Below are 25712 nucleotides of genomic sequence, written 5' to 3'. Positions count from 1 at the left end.
GTAAAACAACAACTCAAAGGTGTCCGCTCCTCCCAAACTTTGTACACGGGTGTAGCTTTCCTTGTCGCGCAATTACCTAAACTACTATGGCGAAGGCTGAGCCTTAGCTTTTGAATATAAATTAGGCCGTGCTGACGTTGACTATGACGTCCTCATTAATATTAATTTGCTCTGAGAACGCGGAGGGCTCTCTCTCTCTCTCTCTCTCTCTCTCTCTCTCTCTCTCTCTCTCTCTGTTTGTTATTTTATATTATTTTATATCACATTCATAAATGTCGATGGGCAAAAAATACAATTTAGGTTCTTACATCTTTAGAGGGTGAAAGGAACATCAAGGCAAAAAATTATGAAATTGTATTCTTTTTAAGGACCTTTGTATTTATTTATTTTTTAAACTTATTTTTACTTATTCATCCACACTATTTGCTTATTTTGTTTATTTTCTTTGTATTATCATTACTATTTGTATTTTCCCCCAACAGATGTTCTTGCTGTTATTATTGCTGTTATTTTGTACTTATGTTGTGATATTTTACTAAATAAAGCTTAATAAAAAAAACAATAATAAAAATAAAAACGCGGCGGGCTAGGCGAAATTACGCTACACTATGTACTTACGCACTATATGTACTCACTCAACCGTGTAGTGTATAAACGTTATAAGGTTATTTTGTCATTCCAGTTTCCCAGCGGAGTCTGTTAGCTCCTCCCTCTCCGCTACGTGAGTAAAGCTGCCTGTGACAGTTCAGTATATTATTCGCCCAGTTGCTTTTATTTTATTTTACATTTTTTATTCTGTTATTGATTGTTATTACTTGTGTATTGTTTTGAGCGTCACTGAAAAATAATAATAAAAAACAATAAATAAATAAATAATGAAGTGTCCAACATGAGACAATTTTCACATTTCTGGCTTTCTCAGAAGCGTGGAGAGTCATCATAGTCTGGTTAACTTTAGCAGTGAATCAGAAAATGCATTATATATATTTTTTGTGTCCCCACTTGCTGAAATAGCAAAAGAAAAACTCCACAATAGTGATTTCACAACTTTCAAAAAGAAACACACTCACATCAGTGGTAACTTGTTTTTTGTAATTTGATGCTAAAGTTATACAATACAAAGTATTAGTTTTATAAATGTACATATTTAAAAAAAATGAAAATACAAAAAAGTTCTCAAAAGTCTTTGAAAAGGGTCCGTTAATTAACTGCATCATCCGTGTATTTATAGTGTACTCCTACAAAACGCCATCGGAACGCACCTTTTGTCTTATTAATATTAATCAGCTTTCGATGACGCCATTGGTATACTTCAAATGGCGACGGTTTAGCTCATGAATATTAATGACGAAACCGTCACCATCGTAGGAATAGCAAATTCGCTTCCCGGTCGCGCACGGAGCGCCGCCGACGCCGTGATTGCAGCGAAACGGGGGAAAGAACGAGACGAGTTGGCGACAATCACTCTCTCTGACATCAAAGTTACACAATTTTCCCGCTTGAGTCATGTGAGGGAGCTTGTAATGTCCACAGAGCAGGATAAAGATTCATTCTCTCTGAAACGAAACCGAGGTAACGTGGATTTTCCGTGTTTTTGGAGGCTTTGAGTCGGTGTCGGTCGTAATTACCCGAGCGACAGCAGCGGGTCTGGCGGCCTTTGGGCCTTTGGTGAAGAACAGAAAAGTAGACAGCGACATATTCAGACATTTGAAAAGGAAAGCATGTCAGGCCTCAAAGTGAATGCTGTCAGATGAACGCTACTTTATAGGGAGTTTTGGGGAAGTTTGCAGTCGAGAGAAATCAAATCAACGTTTATTTATTTCACACAGACACATCAAACGAGCATGCAGCAGTAAAACTGGCAATTAAATGTGTATTATGCAACATCAAAAATCACAAGTTAAATGTTACAAGAAGGTATAGTAAAAATAGCATACAGAATAAACAAGTGGTTTATGGCTTATTACACCCAATTAGTTTTCATAATCTTATGAAATATGATCAATAACAATGCAGTGCTACAGTTGATTGTTGTAATCTTACATTATTATGGTGTAAGACATATTGAGGAACACTGTCATTGTTGCATATGTTACATGTAGGTGCTATAATAACTATAAATGATGCATAATTACAAGTAGGGATATATGTTCATTTTTAATGTTAATGTTATCAGCCGATAAAAATATATATCAAAGTTGATTTATAAGTCAGCTAAGACAATTCAGATGCACAATGATCAACATGATAGGTTTGAAAAGCTTGAAATATGATTGAAATCAAAAAGGAAAACACAGTCAAGTCTGTCATAATAGGCTATCAATCAATCAATCAACTTTATTTATATATCGCTTTTACAATCATGATTGTGTCAAAGCAGCTTCAGTGTTAACCAGGATAATATTGCGACAAAATTAGATTTGGCTGTACAGTCGTTCTGGAGAAAACAGTGATGTTATCAGCTTATTTTAATTTATCATATCGACAATGTTGGCAGATTTATATTATAGTTTATAGAATTAATTAAAACCTAATTCATAAATTTACATAATTTATGAACATAAAATTATAGGCTACATAAAATTATAAATGAGAACATCATAATTCTGTGTTTGGGACATGGATTTTAATTGTGAGACTTTTGTTTTTGTAATCAGGCTCTTAAATATTATATGAAAATTTGGAGTTAGATTCATTGGCCAATATATCTGTCATCGGCTTTCAAAATATTTACTAAATATTATCGGCCAAAATATTCACATTGGTGCATAAGTATACATGCAATATACCCTAAACCAAACCTAACCCTATAGTAAGTACTTTATGCACATTTAAAATGTATATGTCTTCTGAGAAAAACCTACCAAATTATTCATGACATCATCTTGCACACAAAGGTTGTATGCAGATTTTATCCAATCAAAACCTCTCTAGAGTGATAATGATCCTCCCACAAGTAGCAAAGCATGGCAGTGATGTAATCTAAAGACGATTGGCTGTTCAGAAACGCTTTGAACTGTCCCTTAAGCCGTTATATGGGGACTTTATGTTATATATACATGTCATTGCTATACAGGGAGTGCAGAATTATTAGGCAAATGAGTATTTTGACCACATCATCCTCGTTATGCATGTTGTCTTACTCCAAGCTGTATAGGCTGGAAAGCCTACTACCAATTAAGCATATTAGGTGATGTGCATCTCTGTAATGAGAAGGGGTGTGGTCTAATGACATTAACACCCTATATCAGGTGTGCATAATTATTAGGCAACTTCCTTTCCTTTGGCAAAATGGGTCAAAAGAAGAACTTGACAGGCTCAGAAAAGTCAAAAGTAGTGAGATATATTGCAGAGGGATACAGCAGTCTTAAAATAGCCAAGCTTCTGAAGCGTGATCATCGAACAATCAAGCGTTTCATTCAAAATAGTCAACAGGGTCGCAAGAAGCGTGTGGAAAAACCAAGGCGCAAAATAACTGCCGGTGAACTGAGAAAAGTCAAGCGTGCAGCTGCCAAGATGCCACTTGCCACCAGTTTGGCCATATTTCAGAGCTGCAACATCACTGGAGTGCCCAAAAGCACAAGGTGTGCAATACTCAGAGACATGGCCAAGGTAAGAATGGCAGAAAGTCGACCACCACTGAACAAGACACACAAGCTGAAACGTCAAGACTGGGCCAAGAAATATCTCAAGACGAATGAAATGAGAGTGAGTCTTGATGGGCCAGATGGATGGGCCCGTGGCTGGATTGGTAAAGGGCAGAGAGCTCCAGTCCGACTCAGACGCCAGCAAGGTGGAGGTGGAGTACTGGTTTGGGCTGGTATCATCAAAGATGAGCTTGTGGGGCCTTTTCGGGTTGAGGATGGAGTCAAGCTCAACTCCCAGTCCTACTGCCAGTTTCTGGAAGACACCTTCAAGCAGTGGTACAGGAAGAAGTCTGCATCCTTCAAGAAAAACATGATTTTCATGCAGGACAATGCTCCATCACACGCGTCCAAGTACTCCACAGCGTGGCTGGCAAGAAAGGGTATAAAAGAAGAAAATCTAATGATATGGCCTCCTTGTTCACCTGATCTGAACCCCATTGAGAACCTGTGGTCCATCATCAAATGTGCGATTTACAAGGAGGGAAAACAGTACACCTCTCTGAAAAGTGTCTGGGAGGCTGTGGTTGCTGCTGCACGCAATGTTGATGGTGAACAGATCAAAACACTGACAGAATCCATGGATGGCAGGATTTTGAGTGTCCTTGCAAAGAAAGGTGGCTATATTGGTCACTGGTTTGTTTTTGTTTGGTTTTTGAATGTCAGAAATGTATATTTGTGAATGTTGAGATGTTATATTGGTTTCACTGGTAAAAATAAATAATTGAAATGGGTATAAATTTGTTTTTTGTTAAGTTGCCTAATAATTATGCACAGTAATAGTCACCTGCACACACAGATATCCCCCTAAAATAGCTAAAACTAAAAACTAAAACTTCCAAAAATATTCCACTTCGATATTAATGAGTTTTTTGTGTTCATTGAGAACATGGTTGTTGTTCAATAATAAAATTAATCCTCAAAAATAAAACTTGCCTAATAATTCTGCACTCCCTGTAGACATGATATGGTTTGTATAATATGATGACATTTTAGATTATTTTATTTTAACTGCCTTTTTAACTCTACAGGAGGAGAAGGTGGGCTGGATATTTTAGGAGGTCCTGGGCTGCTTCTGGGAAGCCCTGATAAAAAGAGACGCAAGTCGAGCACACAGGTACTGTATACACTTTTTACTCTTTGATTCAAAAACTATCACAGCAAAAACGTCAGTGTTATTTCAACTCCCATATTGTTAAATTTAACACTTTACTTGTGTATGTATTAGTGCTGCAACGACGCGTCGACGTCATCGATTACGTCGACTACAAAAATACGTCGACGTGCGTGAAATGCATCGACGTGTCACACTGTTTGTTTACATCTCGCGTAATGGCATACAGGGAATGGAGAAAGTTGCTTTCTATCACAAAAACAGACCACTGTTATCAAAAGTATGGGAATACTTTAAACAGAGGACAAATAAAATGGCCCTTTGTTCCCTTTGCAAAACCGATATGGTGTACCACGGCAGCACAACTGCGATGCGCGAGCACCTCAGAGGAAAACATCTCGGCGCTCTCCGGTGTTACGGTTTAACTGGTTTCCGTGTGATCTGGTGACCAACTTCCTGGTTCAGGTCTGATATTCTTGGCATTCTGAAATGTTGAGATGTTTTTAAAGGGGTACTTCAGCGCTGGGAAGATGAATCTGTATTTAAACTGGGTCATCAATGCAGTAGAAATGTGAAATTATTTTTGAATTTGGTGTCTTCTAGACTGAGAAAAGACAGAAAATGTATTTTTGTCCCATGGGGATAAAAGACTACAATTCCCAGAATGCTTCGCTACCCTGTGAGGCCATTCCCAAAGCCACCAACCTCATTACTGTGACTGAGTTAGAGAAGAGAGAAGACACTACAATTAATAACTGAACGTGTCTGTTCAATATAATGAGTGAGTCACCGCGCGAGTATCACAGCACTGAGCACTAACTGCACGAGTGATGAGAGCTGAGGTAATCGCGACTACACTCGCGGCATACATTCACAACGCGAGTTCAGTCTGGTGCGTTTCAGTTCATGCCTTTGCAAGCTTAACTTTCATAGAAATGAATTTGAGAAGTTAAAAGACTTACATTGCTCACTATAGCTCCGTTTAAATGATCCTGTAGCTGCAAGCTGAGCTGTCCCTGCAAGCTGAGTGTAATCTCCCATCCCCCATGCGCAGATTCAAAACATGCGGTAATGGCTCCCTCTGCTGGCTGTAGTCTTTAGCCTCTGGGCAAACATTCCTCCTATGATGCAAAAATCGTCAATTTGCATCATAGGAGGAATTTTTCCAGAAATAAAATGCATAAATCTCTCATCTCAGGGAGATATGAGGGGGGAAAGCACAATAATTTGAATATACTCCAGGGTTTCTACTGATACAAAGCCATATGCTAATCGCTGAAGTAACCCTTTAACTCGATGCGGTGCGGACGCGCCTGGAAAAAACGAGCCCGTCGCTTCCATTATGAGTGCGCTTATCGCGCGCCTAAATTGGAAATGAACTTGAGCGCGCAAAAGACGTGATATATGAACGGCCCCTTAAAAGACAGCGCGCCGTGAGACAACAGTCACAAGCCACCGAGCTATCCGAATCAGCTCCAGATCTCTGGAAACCATGCTAAACCATAGCAGAACCCTGACTACACTTTTTGGTTTGTGATGCTAAAGAACATTTCATGACGTCTCAGACAACTGTAAATGTATGGCTACTGTGGTTTAATTATAAACGCTATCATAAACTCATATTTACCATAATAAAATAATTTTCTTTGCCTCTTTATTATTTTATACTGTAAAAACTTCAACCACATTGGTTGAAAATGAATAAAGGTTGAAATATTATATTAGAAGTTGTACTTATATATTTTTTTTGTAAAGTTATCCAAAGGATTCATGAGCTAATTACAAAAAAGAACATTAGATTAATTATTAATTGTAATAAAAATAATCGTTAGATTAGTCGACTAATCGAAAATATAATCGTCAGAAAAAATAATCGTTAGTTGCAGCTCTAGTATGTATAATCCACACCAGTTCAGTGTTAAAGCCCATCTTTCAAGTTGAAGATCACTGTGAATAAACGTGTAGATAAATAGTATAGGAACTCGACTTGCGTGAAGAAATTAATCATAAATGTGCATTAAAACAGTTTTTTTTAAAGAAATTGTGAGTAAAATTACTTCAGTTGTGATAAATGCTCTGATCAGAAGTGACGCAACGGCCGGTAAACATCGTCTCTTCGTAATGGAGTCAGACAGCGAAGAGGTTGCAGTTAGGATAAATGTCGAGTCTTACGATGGGCTATTGCCGTATAATTATGAGCCGCCTAGGCGAGAGAGGGGTCGGGGAGAGTTAAGAGGAAGGGGAAATGGACAGAGGAGAGATAGAGTTGTGGTGTGAGGAGAATCGGTTGAGAATTAGGTAGGTGTCTTGGTGAGTGACCGCAGGGTATAGCTAATTGTGGCTAACGTTGTCTCCATGTTTATCACATTGCAGTATCTTTAATAAGTCATATTTATCAATATTGCTGTCGACTTTGTTGTTTTTCAAGCATCCATGTAGATTGTCAGCATCTATGCCAGCAATATGTGTCTTAAAATAATTAATTTAGATCCCAGATTTTAAATGAATGTTGTAGGATGTAGGCTATAGCTTACACATGTGACGGTCAGATAGGGATAGACATTCTGTGCATTTCTACACAACATAGTTTATCGTGAAATTTTGTAGAAATTGCTAGCTGATGTTTAATCAGTAACTGCTTTTAGACCTAGGTGTGCGCATGTTCTGCTTCTGCAGATGTCAAGCGTTTGGGCCGTATATCTGAACAACACAACCGGACAGCTGGAATGCCGAGCTTTGTCGGCTGTTATACTACTCACCTCTTAGTATTTCCGACGGACATAATGTAAATGAGCTCACATGTACTGTGGAGTACGTGTATGATATAGTCTTTCGGCTAGGACGGGAATATGCTGTTCATGTAAATACCGTCATTGTAACAACGATCTTTTATTGATTCACCATTGTGACAACAGAATTCACCACTGTGACAACTCAAACCTACTATAACTATAATTATGATAACGACAATCTCTATTTTCTGTTTCCACCTCTCAGACTACGTTAACCCACACTGAGAGCCTGGGGTGCAGCGCCTATGTTTGCCTGTCGTTGCGTCATATGGCGCGTTCTCTGGGAAAATGCGGGTTGTTGGAGCGTAGCTTAGAACAGGCACTTTTTTTCTTAATTTCTGCCCGTGGGTTTTGTAAAACATATGTATTCTTATGTATGTCTTTTTAAATTTACATTTTCATACAATATTCTTTATAAATTAAGTTATAAAATTAAATTGAAAGATGGCCTTTAAATGAACACTTTGGAAACTATAGTTTTCCATTTTTATTATCTCCTTAGACATTTAAACGAATTCCAGTATCAATATGAATCACATCATCACCACATTTGAGTGCAAATCACATAATTCGAATTAGAAACAACAATACTTACTGTTTATTAAATATTGCATTTAATAATTTAGCAGACTAGAACAGTGAGTCATTAGGGAATAGCGTTCAAAAGTTTAGGGCCAGGAAGATTAAAAAATAAATAAATAATAATATTTATCAGGGATGCATTAAATTAACCAACAGTGACAGTACAGACATTTATAATGTTACAAAAATGTATATATATTTTTTACATTGATAATAATCATAAATGTCTCTTGAGCAACAAATCATCATATGAGAATGATTAGTGAAGGATCATGTGACTCTGAAGACTGGAGTAATGATGATAAATTCAGCTTTGATCACTGGAATAAATTACACTTTACTATATAGTCACATAGAAAACAGTTATTTAAATAGTAATAATATTTCACTGTTTTTACTTAATGTATGATCAAATAAATGCAGCTTTGGTGAGCAGAAGAGACTTTTTTTAAATCAAACCAAACTTTTTTACGGAAGAGTAGCTTGTCATAATATTTCATGGTCTTGATGTGTTTAGGAAGTGAGGCAAGATCTAGAAGAAAAGCAGGACATACATTAAAGCAGGGGTGTCCAAAATCTGGCCCGGGGATGAATTCCAGCTTGTCTATTAAAATATAATATTATGTGGCCCGCCACACATAATTTACACATCGTGCAGTTTCACAATGTCAACACAAGGTGGCAGTAATAGATTTTAGGCCCAGAAAAGAATTTAGTGTTTGATAACTTTATTCAGTTTCTGTATATTTCCAAGGTCACAGATTTATGACATTTATTATAATAGTTTTTTGTGAAGATTGCTTTAAGTTTAAGATTATTTTTTACTTAGTTGTTATTTAAGTCTAATAAATGTTCAAATTGATAGCTTTAAATTATACTGTAATGTTGAATGGCTATAATTAATTGTTTTATAGAGACAGAGATATCAGTAGTAGTATTGGTATCAGAGATACTGGCCTTCAGTCATAAAAAGATGCCATAAATATTAAAAATATACTTTCTTTGTTGTTTATGCATTAATTTGGAGATTGAATGTAAAGTTATTGCTATATAAATACATTTTTAAAACCTTTAATGTTCAGAACATGTGCGATTCAATTTTTTATATATTTTTTAATGATTGACAGTGACAGCAATAATATATAATAGAAAAGGAACCGACTCCCAGATGTGTCTACAACATTGAATCTGGCCCCCTTTTAAAAAAGTTTGGACACCTCTGCATTAAAAGTTAGTTCACTTTAAAATGAAAATTAGCCAATGATTTACTCACCCTCAAGCCATCCAAGGTGTATATGACTTTCTTCTTTCAGACGAATACAATCTGAGTTATATGAAAAAATGTCTTGGCTCTTCCAAGCTTTATAATGCCAGTGAATGTGAGCCCACGAGTTTGAAGCTTAAGAAAGTGCATCCATCCATTATAAAGCTTTGAAGAGCCAGGATATTTATTAATATAACTCTGACTGTGTTCATCATACACCTAGGATGGCTTGAGGGTGAGTAAATCACAGGGTCATTTTCATTTTAGAGTGAACCATCCCTTTAATATGTCAATAAATACTGAGAAAATTCTGCAATAACACTTTATTTTAACATGTATTTACTATAACAGTAAATTTCATAACTACAAGCAGCTAACCCTAACCGTAACGTTATAGTAAGTACATGATGTAGTTAATTAATATTACTCAGTACTTATTTGTGTAAGTACTATGTAACTATATCACCTTAAAATGAAAGGATACCACAGAATTTTCTCAGTATTTATTGACGTATGTCCTGCTTTTCTTCTAGATCTTGCCTCACTTCCTAAACACATGAGACCATGAAACGCCCATGAAAAGATTTGGGGTCAGTAAGATTATTTTAAATGTTTTTTAAAAAGGTCTCTTCTGCTCACCAAAGCTGCGTTTATTTGATCTAACACGGTAAAAACAGTGAAATATTATTACAAATCAAAATAGCTGTTTTCTATGTGTACTGTATATATGTTACAGTGTAATTTATTCCTGTGATTAAAGCTGAATTTATCATTATTACTCCAGTCTTCAGTGTCACATGATCCTTCACAAATCATTCTAATATGAGGATATTTACTGCTCGAAAATATTTATGATCATTGTTAAATGTTGAAAACTGCTTAATATTTTTGTGGAAACTTTGATGCATTTTTTCCAGGAAAATAAAGGTCTCTTTTTCGACAGGCTCCGTCCTTCTCTCCTCTGTCTGAATATGCTCCTCCAGCAAACCCGAGCTCAGATCACCTGATAGCTTCCAATCCTTTCGATGACAATTACATCTCAGCGTCTCTGAAGCCTCTGCCTCCTGCTAACCCTTATTTTGGCCACTCAGTTTACCCAGGGTTTAGTGGCTATGGGCCGCCCCGGATGGCCCCGCAAATGCCTCACAGGATGTCTTCTCCGTATCGGCCTCCTTACCAGATGCGAAACCAGCCCGTGGTTTTCAACCGGACGCCAGGATTTAACTACGGTCACACCGAGAACCCGCATTACGCGCAGCCGTTCGGTGGAGGAATCAACAACCGTATGCACTTCAGATCAGAGCATATCAATCAGATGCCATTTCATAATCTCTACCAGCGTGGCAGCCCTGAAGGTGCTCCGGGATTCGGTCCAGCCCGGGATATGAGTCCTAACCTCTCTCCGCATCAAAATAACTTCACCAAGTCCAGCACGCCAACGCCCAAACAGGACCTGAGTGAAGCCGTGAACAAAAACGCCACGCAGAACCCCTCGCCACGGAAGCAAAACTGTGAAGAGCAAACGAATCAGGACAGCACGCCCGAGCTTAAGGCGAAAGGCCGAGCGGAAAAACTCAACGGCGTCCTTCACTCCAATAACGAACCCTTGAAGAAGTCGCCGGACGGAGCTTGCAGAGGCAATAATAAAGCCCTGAACAGACGGAGCACGTCCTCTTCGTCCGAGCCCGTCTACCCGTGCGGATTATGCCTGAGCGAAGTCAACGACGACCAAGAGGCCATTTTGTGCGAGGCCTCGTGTCAGAAATGGTTCCACAGAGTTTGCACAGGGATGACCGAGACGGCGTACAATCTGCTCACGGCGGAGGCGTCTGCGGTGTGGGGCTGCGACGCCTGCATGGAGGACAAAGGAGCACAACTGCTCAAAACACGAGAGGTTTCGGGGACGCCTTCTGTTACCGGCGAGGGACAGTCATGAGTCGCACACCGGACGCGAAGCTCAGCCGCCGCGCCTCAGGTATCTCACACCGGACGCGCACATTACGTGCAAGCTCAATTTTGAACCGACTTCTGACAGAAAAGCTGCACGATGAGTGTATCTTGAAGCACAGGGTGAAATCAGTATGTAGGATTTGGACGATTTGAGGGAAATATAATATAAATTTAACATAAAACCTTGAAATGGCGCTCTGTGCGGCACGGCAGGATTTTGAACAACTTCCTGAGTTGCCACGGACAGGCACCGAATGCCACTGTCATGACAAATCCTGTCTGCCTATGAAATTGTGTCCGCTGGTAGCGGTTTTAAATCCCTGATCAAAAGTTGTTATACATGGTTCTGGACAAGCAATTGTTTAAAAATAAACTATGAGTTCATTGCCATACTAAGTACACACATACACGCAACACATTTATTTTAAATATGTAATTGATTGCTATGGGAGCAAAAACATGTTTTGATTTATTTTGACTGATAAATTAAGTACCAATACAAAATCATGACATAGTAATGTACCTATAATGTAAATAATAAAGAATAAAAAACCCAGCAATATACAGAACAGGTGCACAAAATAAATAGATTTATATACGAGATATGGATATATATCTTATATACTTATATAAGAACTTATAGCTTCGGTTATATACTACTAGTATATGAAACCTATGATTTGTAAGACATTAAAGACTATTTTAACACAATTTAAACAGCAAAAATCAAAACGGGATTTTGTATGAATTGTAATCAGGCTCGGAACAGATTACCTATTAAAATTTCTTTCAGCCAATAGAATCGCTCTGGGGGTCCTTGCGGACACAATTTCATAGCGGACAGGATTTGTCATGACACCGTGGCTGGTGTGTACACTCATTGAAAACAATGTGTTCGTATTTTAAAGATGTGGCGCGGCGCTGAGCTTCGTGTCTGGTGTGCGACCCCCTTGATGGAGCGGAGAAGTCCAAATTAATCCTTCTGTTGAGTTCCAAAGTTCTTTTGGCTTCTTTTGTTTCTATTCAAAAATATATGAGTTATATTAGAATTTACTCGCCTTCCCATTTAGAGATGCACCGACATGAACATTTTGGCCAATACCGATAACCAGGGCCACACGGAATCTGTGGATTTTTTTGTGATTTCTGCGCTGATGTTTTTGAAAAATTCTGCGGAATGGTTTTAAATGTGTTAAAAATATCTAAGAATATTGGAACTGAAAGGATAAATATTCTATATTTAGATTATATTCTTTATTCTATATATAAGTGAATATAAAATATTAACTTCTTAACTTTAATTTAAGGTTTACAATACAAATCCAAATATAACATGTTTTTTAATCAAAGCTTGATCTTTTTTATTGTAGGCTACATCCACTAAAAGACAAATCATTATACAATTTCATATTATTCAACAGAGCAATATAAATAAATACCTACCAAAGTAAATAAATTAACTAATTTTAAAATCTTCAATGGCTATAAATAAGTAATTTTTGTAGACAAATGACGTTTACTTAACTCCTCCATGGTCAATTTTATCTTAGAGATTTTAAACTTAAACTATCACTCTCTCACAAAAAAAGAAAATTCACATCAATAAGTGCAGCCTACTACCCCTCACAAATCACACACACAATTGTGTATGCTTCTTAAATGACGAACACTACAATCTGCAGAGTTTTCTGCGGATTTTCATGTGGGCCTTCCGATAACCAATGATTTTTTATATTTGAAAACCGATATAGTGGCCGATAAATCAAAATACATTTTTTATATGATTTGTAAGAGCCTGATTACCAAAACAAAAGTATCACCATTAAAAGCCATGTCCCAAACACACAATAATGATGACCACATTATAATTTTACTTGAGCTATCCACCTTATTCCTACGCCCCATGATTATTTGCGTGAATTATGGGTGTAACTTCTGTTAAAGGGATACAGTTAACTGGAGCCATTGACTTCCATAGTAGGAAAAAAAAAATACTATTGAAGTCAATGGCTCCAGTTAACTGTTTGGTTACTGATATTCTTCAAAATATCTTCCCTTGTGTTCAGCTGAAGAAAGAAATACAGGTTTGAAATAACTGCAGGGTGAGTAAAGGATGACAGGATTTTAATTTTAAAGTGAACTATCCCTTTAAGCTGTAAACAATCAGTAAAGGCTCGCTTTATGAACGCAATAATACTGGATGACATTATTCTCCTAACCCTTAAACCATCAAACATTAAAAGGACATTTAAAAGTGTAAAAGCATCAACTACAGACCACGAAGAACCCCAAAAGCACGATTCATTCCACAGCAATAACAAACGGGCTAAATATCACTGTAGTAATAACTGCATTATGTAAAATTTGTTGCTTTAATAAAAAATGTTCATTAACTTGATACTATACCAAAGTGATTTCCATCATTTTGACACTGATAATAAATTGTATTTAACCGTGAAAACAAACCTGGAAAAAGACGTGAGGATTTGAGAAGAGAATCTTCATGCAGTCCAGTGAATTATTAATCTTAATAATTCAATCTGAAGGACCAACCACAAATGTGCAGTACATGTTGTCCTTTTCTTTTTCATACTATTAGAATGAAATACAAAGGGAAAAATCAAAAGAGATCTTGGCATAGATATTCTTGTTATAACCATTACAACATTCTTCAACACGTTAAAATATCAAGTGTTACGTTATTCTCATGATGAAGTAAAATCGTCATCTCATTCAGTCAAACTAAGGGATAAGCTTTACTTGTTGCACGACCTTATGATTTGAAATGATTAATTTCAGTCTTTTTGAATGGAAGTTCCCCAAACCGGAAGTGCCGCAGTCGGCTCGTCGGGAATAAGGTGGATATGACAGACTTACATGTTGCACTAAACTGTATTTTCCTTTTTTGAAGGGATTTCAATCATTTTTCAAGCAATTCAAACCCATCAGTATGAACAGTGCATATCTGAAGTGTCTCAGCTGAAGGAAATAATACATTATTTATCTGCTTTAATATATCAGACAAATGTTCTTATCGAGCTGATAACAATAACATTAAAATGAACATATACTGATATGGTGGCTGATATATTATGCATCGCTATTCCTATTATTCCAATGAATCACAAAAGGAGAAAGTCATAGGGGAACCTCTTGAGGGTGATTAAATTATTTGAAATAATTTTCTACTGTAGAAATATTTGGGATGTGTATTCTTTACCTTTTTAAATAAATCTCTTCTGCTCACCAAGGCATTTATTTGATCAAAATACAGTAAAAATTGTGTAATATTATTACAATTCAAAACAGCTGTTTTCTATGTGAATATATTGTAAAATATAATTTATTCCTGAAATCAAAGCTACATTTTGTCACATGATCCTTCAGAAATCATTCTAATATGAAGATTATTATCAGGGTGAAAACAGCTCTAAAGAACAACATTATGAATATCTTTACTGTCACTTTTGATCAAATGTATGTGTCCTTGCTGAATATTCAGTAAAGTCTTACTGAGCCCAAACTTTTGAACGGTAGTGTAATTGTGTTAGGCTGAATTATTCCTAGACGTCTAATGTTTCTGATGCCTTTAAATCCAGAGTTCTGGCTGTGCTTTATTTTCTGACAGTGATTGTTGGCGGTCAGACGTCTTCCTTTGGCTCACCGACTGTCATTTAATATCTGTGGTTTTATTAACGGTGAGTTTTTCTTACATTTCAACAGTCAGTATCCAGGTTTCAGAGTAACATGAAATCACAAGCGGCTTTTTATTTATCCAGAAAGTCTGTCAAATCTAAATTTGAGCAATACGTGCTGCTCTGAAACTTGAGTGTTTTGTAGAGGCTGATCATTTAATAGTTAACATGATTGGACCTTTTCCATTGAATGTAGCTGTCGAGGATTTACTGTAGCATATTTTATGATGAGAATCAACACACGTGTCTTGTTTCACTGTAGTTTATTCATAGTGAGCAATATTACTGGTTGTGATTTGCAATGTTCCTTCTTATTACTCTTTTTCAAACAGCTTGAGTCTTTGATTGTTTTATGATCAAATGAAGTGAAAATCTTGAGAGCCAGAGAAGTTGACATAACTTTGGATGCACTTGATGATACTTTTGTACGTTTTGTTATGTGACACTTGGTTGATTGACATTTTTATTTTGGCCAAGACTGCGGAGGTTTGTTACTTGAAGGCCTTATTTCCAGGCATGATGCATGAAAGAGCACAAGAAACAAATATATTTATAAAGACAAAAATACTTTGTGCATCAGCCTTTTTCACCTGTTATCTCCCCAAATGATCTTAATTTAATGTCACAGTGTGCATGGGAAAGTCTCACGAAGCATGTACAGGTTATAATTCACCACAAATGAAATGCATAAATAAGAAATTATATTTTGCTTGAAGAAAAAAATCCTGTGAACTGTATGATGAGAATTGCTATTGAGAATAATGAGAGTTACAAGAAATTCTTTAAAGTAAAATGTCTGGACATGTTTTTGTTAGATTTGCCCATTTATAATCTCAAATGCTTTGTTTTATTTGTACTTTTCTTCATTTAGAAAAGTTTAAAATAATATCCGGCGACATTCATGTTGAGCTCAGTTTTGATTTGCTGTTGTGACGTTGTTTTTGCGTGTGTTACTCCTCAGAGTTTAGCATTGACCTGGGAAACATTGTGGCATCGTGAATGTAAACCTAATGCAACTAGTGCTGATCTGACTTCAGTTGTTAAGATAATATCAACCAAGTCTAGTGAATTGTGCGGTGAGGGTGTCTAAAAAGACGAAATAATGTAGAAACAATTTTTGTATAATTGGCCAGATTTGACTGTTGACCCCTGGTGCCTTAAATGTGTTTTTTTTGTTTGTTACATTTTTTAAATAAGATACTTTTATTTTGAGCTGATGACATTGTGCAGTGAATCATTTACCCACTTACCAATATGGGGTGAGAATATTTGTTCAACTAATTTTATTACAGGACAATGAATGTATGGAGCCGATATTGAACAATATGATGTGAATACATTTGTGGCATCCTCAAAACTGGTACAGCACATACAGTTTATTGAATGTAAATTAAATTCTCATGTGTGTTAAAACAGCCTTGTTTAATAGAGAAACCTTGGTAAAGCCATTATTCAGATGTATTATTTGAACTGCGTTTAATAAAACTGAATTTCGAAAGTAATTTTCCCTATTGCAATGTCAATTAATTTTACTAAAGAGTTGCCCAGATCTGATTTGTGTGTTTTATTTGTAATGTGATAATGTTAACATGTCTCAGTAACGAATTATTATGCACAAAGAGTTGGATTCAACATACATATGACACAAATAGATTATTGTAATATAAGAAATACACCGATTAGGCATAACAGGTGAATAACACTGATGATCTCTTCATCACGGCTCCTGTTAGTGGGTGGGATATATTAGGCAGCAAGTGAACATTTTGTCCTCAACGTTGATGTGTTAGAAGCAGAAAAAATGGGCAAGTGTAAGGATTTGAGCGAGTTTGACAAGGGCCAAATTGTGATGGCTAGACGACTGGGTCAGAGCATCTCCAAAACTGCAGCTCTTGTGGGTTTTCCCGGTATGCAGTGGTCAGTATCTATCAAAAGAGCTCCAAGAATTCAGGAAGGAACAGTGGAGAACCGAACAAAACTCACTGATGCACGTGGGGAGCGAAGGAAGAACTTGTTTTGCCAGCAAAAGGGGGAACAACACGATATTATGTTATGCAATATTAAGCGGAACACATAATATAACCGTACCAATCTTTGAACTTATAATAAATATTCTGTTTCTGTTTAATTGCGTGTATGATAAAGTTTATTTTTGAGGTGAAAAGCTAACTTTTCATCTCAAAGGAGGTGAAGGAGGTACGGTACGTCTCTCTTCTCCTCTAAAGGAGAGGAGAGACGTACATGTAGGTTCCACATTCCACCCGCATCCACCATCTTGGAACGGTCAGCGTGTCACCACCGAGATTTAAATTCGAGAAGAAATTGGATATCATTTCACAGGTGAGAATGCTTTTTTAATTTCTTTTATTCAACCTTTTAGAAAAACATACTAAGACATTCAACACCAAACTTAAAATTGGGGGATACATACAACAGATCTTACATCATACAGGGTAAAACCATAGAAACATTACGTGAGAATGAGTTGGTTTGTGTTAACTCGCAGTTTTCATTACTATGGTAATTTTTTAAAGGATTTTACTTTTACTATGTTCATTTTTTTATTAAACTTTTTTGTATTGTGTAGCAAAATCTGCTGAGGTCTATCGCAGATAGATATTCATAGATGCGTCTAACTACGGTTGCAGACGCTCCGTCTACTTGCTCAGCTTTGACCGTTCCATTATGGTGGACGGTGGACCCCGGGAATGACAGACCACCATCATACCCTGCGTCTCAATCAGCTCCCTAGTTCACTAGTCAGGGCACTGATCAAGTCAATGGGTTGACTCCCTGATCAGTGCCCTGACAACTGAACTAGGGAGCTGATTGAGACGCACCCATAGACTGTAAACAAATACCACCATCGATCACTCCGCCCCGTAGCAACCACCGCCAGGTCGTAGCAACCAGTGTTTACGTCTCGCTCAGGAGCGTCAGAAATGCCGCTGATAGTGAAAGATCACACATGGACACAAAACCAGAACACAGTTTACATCAGCGTCCCTTTAAAAGGAGCGAAGACCACTAACGTCCATGTTATCTGCACAGATGAGTATCTGAAGGTCCGCGTTACATACAATGTGTAACTTTAACGTGCCATGGTCACGTGACGTACGCGACGATATCATGCAAGTGACTCGATTCATGTGTCTTGTGTTGTGCAGGTGAGTTTCCCCCCGTTTCTCTTCGAAGTTTTCTTATTTGGGCCAATAAATGAGGAGAAAAGTGAAGCCAGGATTGGAAACGGTGTTGCAGTTTTCACTCTGCAGAAGAGGAACGAGGAATTGTGGGAGCAGCTCTTTACAAACATTGGTAGGAGAGCTTTCATTATTTCATAACAGAGACATCATGTGTTCATGATGTCCATTGGTATAACTTATTTTAAACTAAAAATATGAAAGTATACTTTGTCTACTTTGTTTGGACGTCTCAGAAATATACTTAAAATTGCACTTAAGTAACTTGTAACTTGGCCTATACTTGTAATATTTTAAGTATAATTAAAGAGATAGTTCACCCAAAAATGAAAATGTAACCATGATTTACTCACCCTCAAGTCATCTTGGATGTGTATGATGTTCTTTTTTAACTCAAATACAATCAGAGTTATATTTAAAATGTCCTGTCTCTTCAAAGCTTGAACATTACTAAAGAATACTTAATAAAATGAACTTGTTTTTTGTAAAGGGTTGTATTTGAGACAGTTTATTTTTATTCCACAGATAAAGAGAAACAGAAGCAGGTTCGAGAACGAGCAATTCTCAAAGTTCAGGAGAAAGAAGCAGAAAAGACTAAAGCCAAAGCCGGCAGGATTCAGCAGGAGAAGAAATATGCGCTGGAAACCATGATGAAGGTATAAATGCATTTTTGCTCTCTAATTTACTGGTCATAATATAAGGTTCTATTGTTTTACTGTAATTTTAATCCTATATTATCATATATTTTTCATAAAGAATGATTAAATCAATGATAAATTAAGCTTTTTCATGCACATTATGGTTCTCATTAAATTCTTATTACTTATTACAGTATCATCATGTCTAATTAGTTTCCTTTTTTTAAATAATCAGAATAAATTTAAGGAAGTACAACACATACTACCAGTATGTATAAATTATTGATTTGGTGTACTATTTTTGAATGCGCATACACAGATCAGGCATAACATTATGACAGGTGAAGTGAATAACATCGATGATCTCTTCATCACGGCTCCTGTTAGTGGGTGGGATATATTAGGCAGGTGGATATAATGTTATGCTTGATCATTGTACATTTATTTGCTGTATATAATTAGGCACAGAGCTTTTTCTTATGAATTTGAATGTTGTCTGGAACATTAGTTTACTGCTGAACTCCTCTCCGGTTGTGTTTTAGCTTGAGAATGAGGAGCGGGACAGGATTCAGAAGATGAAGGAAGAAGAGTGTACGAGAGCCACGGTGGAACTGGATTTCTGGAGAGAAACGCAGAGAAAAACAGCAGAAGAAAACGAGAACCGGCAAAAGCTGCAAGAAGCCAGCAAGCACGACAGCCAACCCGTTTATCGGAAAACAGAGCGTACAAACGTGACACCTGCAGTCAAATCATTGAACAATAATGCCAACACTACATCCGGTAAACATGCTTTAATTCTCTGTCCAGAGCAGATTAATGTCACACTGATCTTCTCAGACCCTGTCATGATTCTCTTCACACCATAAACAGTCAAAATATAATAATTGCCATATTTCCTTACTAGGGCAGAGATGCAGCAATCAGAAGCCAAGAGATCAGCCTGCTCCCAGATCAGCTGGCGTTATTAAGATCAGCTTCACTCCACGAGTGTTTCCAACCGCACTGAGAGAGTCTCGCATCACGGAGGAGGAAGAGGTCAGATCTGCTCTAATCCTTCCCTACATTCCTGTAAAAAAAATCCTTCCCTTGCGTGTGTCAAAATAACCCGAAGCCCTAAAAATATATTTTTTATCTTTCTTTTTTGTCTGGAAAGATCATTTTATTTTATATTTTTTAATGCAATTTTTTGGGATATTTTTCATTTTATTTACCTTTTTAAATTACTAGCTTTTATCAATAAAAAAATATAATTTGAGCACATTGTTTACATTCTTTCAACTTAAATTCAAAATAGCTCTCCAATACATGCATTACTAACACAAATACACTATATTGCCAAAAGTATCGGGACACCACTCCAAATTATTGAATTCATGTGTTCCAATCACTTTTGGGTCAGGACTTTTTTGAGCCAGGCCTTCTCGTCCAACATCAGTGCCTGACCTCACAAATGAGCTTCTAGAAGAATGGTCAAATATTCCCATAAACACACTCCTAAACCTTGAGGAAAGCCTTCCCAGAAGAGCTGAAGGTGTTAGAGCTGCAAAGGGTGGGCCGACTCCATATTAAACCCTACGGATTAAGAATGGGATGGCATTAAAGTTCATGTGCATGTAAAGGCAGGCGTCCCAAAACTTCTGGCAATATAGTGTATCTCACATTGGGTCAATCTGTGTGTCTCTGCCGACCTCTTGTGGAAAAAAAGCATATGCCTTCAGGATTACAGAAAGCTATAGACAGGTGAGTTTTATCAGGGTTGGAGCTAAACACTGCAGGGCAGTGACTGCCATCCAGAACTGAGTTTGCCCATCCCGGCCTTATAGCTCTTTAAGTCTATATGGTCCAAATGAGCTGTTCCACATTATAAAACATTTTGGGGTAAAGTTTTGTTTTCATTTTGAGCATTTTTTTTTAGGTTTTCCTATGTGTACCAAAGCATTATATTCATTTCCAAGGGGGTCAAATTGATCCAAGAGGGAAGGATTTGTTACAATTTTTTATTACAACTACATAAAATCCTCAAATCCAGTCAATTTTTTGTGTATTTGGGGTTCAAGTGCGACAAAAGTCCTGAGGTCTTCAATCATTCCGATGAACACCTGATTTTTTGTTTTTGTTTATAACTGACATTGAATCATTTTGTAATGTTGAGGGTCATACACATATTGTGTGTGTGTGTGTGTGTGAACAGTGGTTGAAGAAGCAGGCGGAGGCCAGGAGAGCAGTGGACACGGATCTGGCCGAACTAGACGACCTGAGAGAGGAAGAAAGAAACCCAGACTGGCTGAAAGAGAAGGGCGAGTGAGTTTCACAGGACGATGGGACATGATCAGACATAATCAACACATAATTGTCTTCCATCAGTTTATTTGTTTTTATATATACACTACTGATTAGGGTCGGTAAGGAAAGTCTCTTCTGCTCACCACAGTAAAATATTATTATAATTTAAAATAAGTGTTTTCTATGTGAATATATAGTAAAGTGTAATTCATTTCTGTGATCAAAGCTGAATTTTCAGCATCATTACTCCAGTCTTCAGTGTCACATGATCCTTCAGAAATCATTCTGCTATGATTTGCTGCTCAAGAAACATTTACGATTATTATCAATCTTGAGCACTTTAATATTTATGTAGAAACTGTAAATTTCTGACTAAATTGACCAATAGAAAGTTAAAAAGAACAACGTTTATTTGAAATAGAATCTTTTGTAACATCATAAATGTCTTTACCGTCACTTTTGATCAATTGAATGTGTTCCTGCTGAATAAACGTATTAATTTCTTCTTCTATTTTTAAGTCATACCCAAAACGTTTGAACTCTTGTCACACTTAAAAGTGTCTGAATGTCCTTGCATTAGATAACAAAATATCTAAGCATTTGTTATAAAGAAAGACAGCATTAAATGCATAATATTTTTTCTGCAGTAAACTGTTCATGGCAGGAAATGTCCTGGCTGCTGTCAACGCCTACAATCTGGCCATAAAACTCAACAGGAAGATCCCGGCTTTATTTTCTAACCGAGCGGCCTGTCATCTCAAACTGAGAAATCTTCACAAAGCCATTGAGGACAGCTCTCAGGTCAGTTTTTTTCCTCTTTTAAATGACGTGGAGGCTCTTCTCACACACAGCGGACTGATCCTTCTCTCGCTCTCTCTCTCTCTCTCTCTCTCTCTCTCTCTCTCTCTCTCTCTCTCTCTCTCTCTCTCTCTCTCTATCTCTCTCTCTCTCAGGCCCTTGAGTTGCTGACGCCTGCGGTCGCTGCAAACGCTGCGGCTCGACTGAAGGCTCACGTGAGGCGAGGAACAGCGTTCTGTGAGCTCCAGCTCTATGTGGAAGGTACGGATCATATTCTGCTTTCATGCAAAACACATCAACCTCTGCTGTCAGAAACAAACAGATATATATACAAATGTGTGCGAGATATCGATCTATGCACTGAAATCACTTTAAGCAACTTATATAAAAATATCTGATGCTCTCTTTAGGGTTGGAAAAAAATCAATGAGTTGGAATTTGAAATGAATTGGCCTTGGTTATGATTGTAAGTAGAGTCTGTTCAGTAATGTCAAAAGCAATCAGCACATCCATCATTAATAATGCCATACAGCAGAACAAAATGTCCATCGCATGGAAATCAGAATATGGCTTTCTATCAGTAGAAACCCTGGAGTATATTTGAATGATCGTGCTACAGCCAGTAGAGGAGCTATTTCCACATTTTTTCAACTCGCGCATGGGGGATGGGAGATCGCATTATATTGAACTGATTTTATTAAAATGAACGTGCTTGCGGTGGGTAAATGTCAATGATCCAGTAATCCAGTAGCCGTGGCTTTGGGAGTGGCTTCATTGGATAGTGAGGACAATGCATTCTGGGTATTGTTGTCTTTCATCCCCATGAGACAAAAATACATTTTCTGTCTTTTCTCAGTCTAGAAGGCACCAAATAAAAATAAAAAAATCACATTTCTACTACATTAATGACCCAGTTTAAATACAGATTAGGGCTGGGATAAACGATTATTTTTTAAACGATTAATCTAGCGATTATTTTTTCGATGCATCGATTAATCTAACGATTAATTTTCCCTGCCCGATTCGGTTACGATTCGATTCGATTACCAATTATCTCCCCATTAATTGCCTAATAGCAATTTATACATGTTGATTTAATTATCTGAATGAAAAAACGAATTCCTTAACATTGCAATATATGTTTATTGCTCTTAAAATTCCAAAGTAAGACTATACAAGAGCAATGCATTCAATAAAACCTTGAAAACATAAAGTAGGCTACACACCACACATACACACACACACACACACACACACACACACACACACACACACACACACACACAAATAAAAAAGTATAAACCTACAACAAAGAAACATATTATACGATTTTTCTATGTATGCAACTCAGCCTACAGGCTATGCCCATCGATTAAATATCAACAAGTTGGTTAATCAAATCCGGGGACACACTGCAAGCGTGAGCGTCTCGGCTGCGTGGCGTGTCCGTTTTTGTTTCGGCTCCCATGTTGACAGGTTGGCGTTTGCACACTGCCTGTGACGCGCGGAAAACGCGTGCATGCTAGAAATAGAAGAGCGCCTATTTTTCACGCGTGTTGGGAGCGTCTCCAGGCAAAATAGAATAGAAAAAGATGTTTATATATCATTTTGACACGAATACATATTATTAAATTACATTTTCATGTTTGAAAGTCTGTAGGTTTACATAAATGCAGACATAGGCCTAATTGTAATAATAAAAAACGTCAATTATCGATTTTGAAATATTGCAACTGTCAATACAGAACGAAATATTCTGTAGCCTATTTTGCCCTCAATACCAGATATGTGGCTACTGCCGACGTTTTCTTTGCTGTATCAGTAGGCTATTTATGTTTAACATTAGGAATAGGGCTTCCCTCCGCATCAATAGCAGCAGCAGCGCCGCATCAGACACGCTTCTATAGTGTGTCCAAAGGCAGAGAAAACGCCACGCAGCCCCGTGGCTGACCCGCAACAGAAACGCCACGCGCATCCGCGGCATGACAGTGAAAACAGTTACATGTGGAGTGCATTACGGGCGCCAATATTCCGTTTAAAACCGGAATAGTCCTGGGATGAAACTGCTCACTTAGAGGATGGATACCCTCGGTCACATCAGCGCGATTAGACATTGAACATTTTAAATTTAAAACAGCTTATTATTTAGGTAGCCAATGTGTCCGATGCTTTCACTTGATGCAAACGTTTGTTTTAGTGATTAAAATACATCAAATATTACCAAAACATCTGTCTTCCTGTGTGCAGAAATTTGTGTATGTAGCCGTGACAACAAAACGCGTGCGCGCACGGAGCAAGCGCTCTTAACACAGACGCGCATGCCTGTGATGCTCCGTGCGCACCGCGCGCCAACCCCATAGACTGTGGCCAACACGCAAGCCTTGCACTTCTGAAAGTCTGAGGAGCCACTCGTGTTGCTACCATAGATATTCATAATAAATAATATACTTAATTACATAATATACTTTATTATGTATATCTATGGTTGCTACTACTCTCCGGCGCCGCCATCTTTATTTTGAGTCTGACGAATCGACGCGCATATTTTGCGTCGACGTATTTTTTGCGTCGACGTCATCGATGACGTCGACGCGTTGTCCCAGCCCTAATACAGATTCATCTTTCCAGTGCTAAAGTACCCTTTAAATTCTAAATTTAAGTACAATTCTAGATCCTTTTTGTGACTTCAATGTGAATGTAATTCAAACTCAGGATTAATACAATCTTAATTGCTGCATGGGAAACTCCTGAAGTGGAGTTGTAGCATCTATAAAGTATTTCACTATTAAATCTAATATTGTTTTTAGGTCTTCTGGACTACCAAGCGGCTCTTGAAATCGACCCACGAAACGCAGCCCTGCGAACTGATACAGACAAGATTCGTGAGATCATACAGGGCACCACGTCACCATCCAGCTCCTAAAAATACAGACAACTAGGATTATGGGTGCAGCTCTAATCAATGCAGAAATGGACATGAACATGTTGTTTATCTGTGGAATAAAAAATATAGCGGTTTTATAATTACTATATGTCTCTAATACATCATCATGAATATATTTCTGCGAAACAATCAAAGATCTAATGTTTGTAAAGAGCTGCTCCCACAATTCATCGCTGCTCTCCCAATCCTGGCTTGACTTTTCTCCTCGTTTATTGGCCCAAATAAGAAAACTTTGAACAGAAACGAGGGAAAAGTCACCTGCACAACACAAGACACATGAATTGAGTACATGATATCTCCATGGGTTTCCAGTTACGACTATTGTGTGTTAAAGTTGCACATTTTATTGAATGCTGACCTTCTGATACTCATCCGTGCAGATGACATGGACTTTGTGGTCTTCACTCCTTTTAAAGGGATGCTGATGTACTGTATTCATAAGTTGGTCACATTCTGGCCTCAGTTCAGTTAATAGCCAGTAGAGCTGGTTGACATATCTCAGATTATATCACTGCAATCTATCTGTGAGTGTGTATGGTTTGACCGCACTGGTGCATAACACTTATTACAGTAAATGGTCTGCACTGGGCAGAATTACTCATACTTTTATAGGACGTGTGCTGAGGGACATCCGGATTGGTCGAGCTGCTTCGTTATTTGCATGGGCGTCTACACTGAAAGCCAAATTGCCACAGCTCGTAAACCTTTGAAGTCGTCCAGTGTCTGTTCTTTCTTGACTGAAAGTGTCACAGGAGCTGCGACCGCTCTGTATCAACTTTTACAGGAAAACACAGGACATCACAAAGCC

The 25712-nt window shown here is 37.6% G+C and overlaps 1 protein-coding gene across 4 annotated transcripts; it reads left to right on the top strand.

Moving 5' to 3' along the window:
* The first annotated feature begins 1373 nt into the window (after window positions 1-1373).
* LOC137043049 (dynein axonemal assembly factor 4-like) lies at window positions 1374-25711 on the top strand. Of its 4 annotated transcripts, XM_067419102.1 has the most exons (10): window positions 1374-1572; window positions 4676-4761; window positions 18209-18356; window positions 18767-18897; window positions 19422-19659; window positions 19784-19914; window positions 21071-21180; window positions 21810-21963; window positions 22116-22221; window positions 24768-25711. In XM_067419102.1, exons 1-10 carry the CDS (start codon window positions 1524-1526, stop codon window positions 24881-24883), a joined length of 1269 nt encoding a protein of 422 aa, XP_067275203.1. In that variant the 5' UTR covers window positions 1374-1523; the 3' UTR covers window positions 24884-25711. The 4 variants fall into 4 exon arrangements, with proteins under 4 accessions (XP_067275203.1, XP_067275207.1, XP_067275206.1 ...); XM_067419103.1 differs by lacking the exons at window positions 1374-1572; window positions 4676-4761 and adding an exon at window positions 17805-18106; XM_067419106.1 differs by lacking the exons at window positions 18209-18356; window positions 18767-18897; window positions 19422-19659; ... (3 more) ...; window positions 22116-22221; window positions 24768-25711 and adding exons at window positions 10340-11371; window positions 14975-16543.
* The last annotated feature ends 1 nt before the right edge of the window (window position 25712 follows it).

Source organism: Pseudorasbora parva, chromosome 16, assembly GCF_024679245.1.
Source record: "Pseudorasbora parva isolate DD20220531a chromosome 16, ASM2467924v1, whole genome shotgun sequence".
NCBI classification, from domain to species: domain Eukaryota; kingdom Metazoa; phylum Chordata; class Actinopteri; order Cypriniformes; family Gobionidae; genus Pseudorasbora; species Pseudorasbora parva.
Note: the sequence above shows the minus strand (reverse complement) of the source record. Positions and strands in the feature narration are given on the sequence as shown.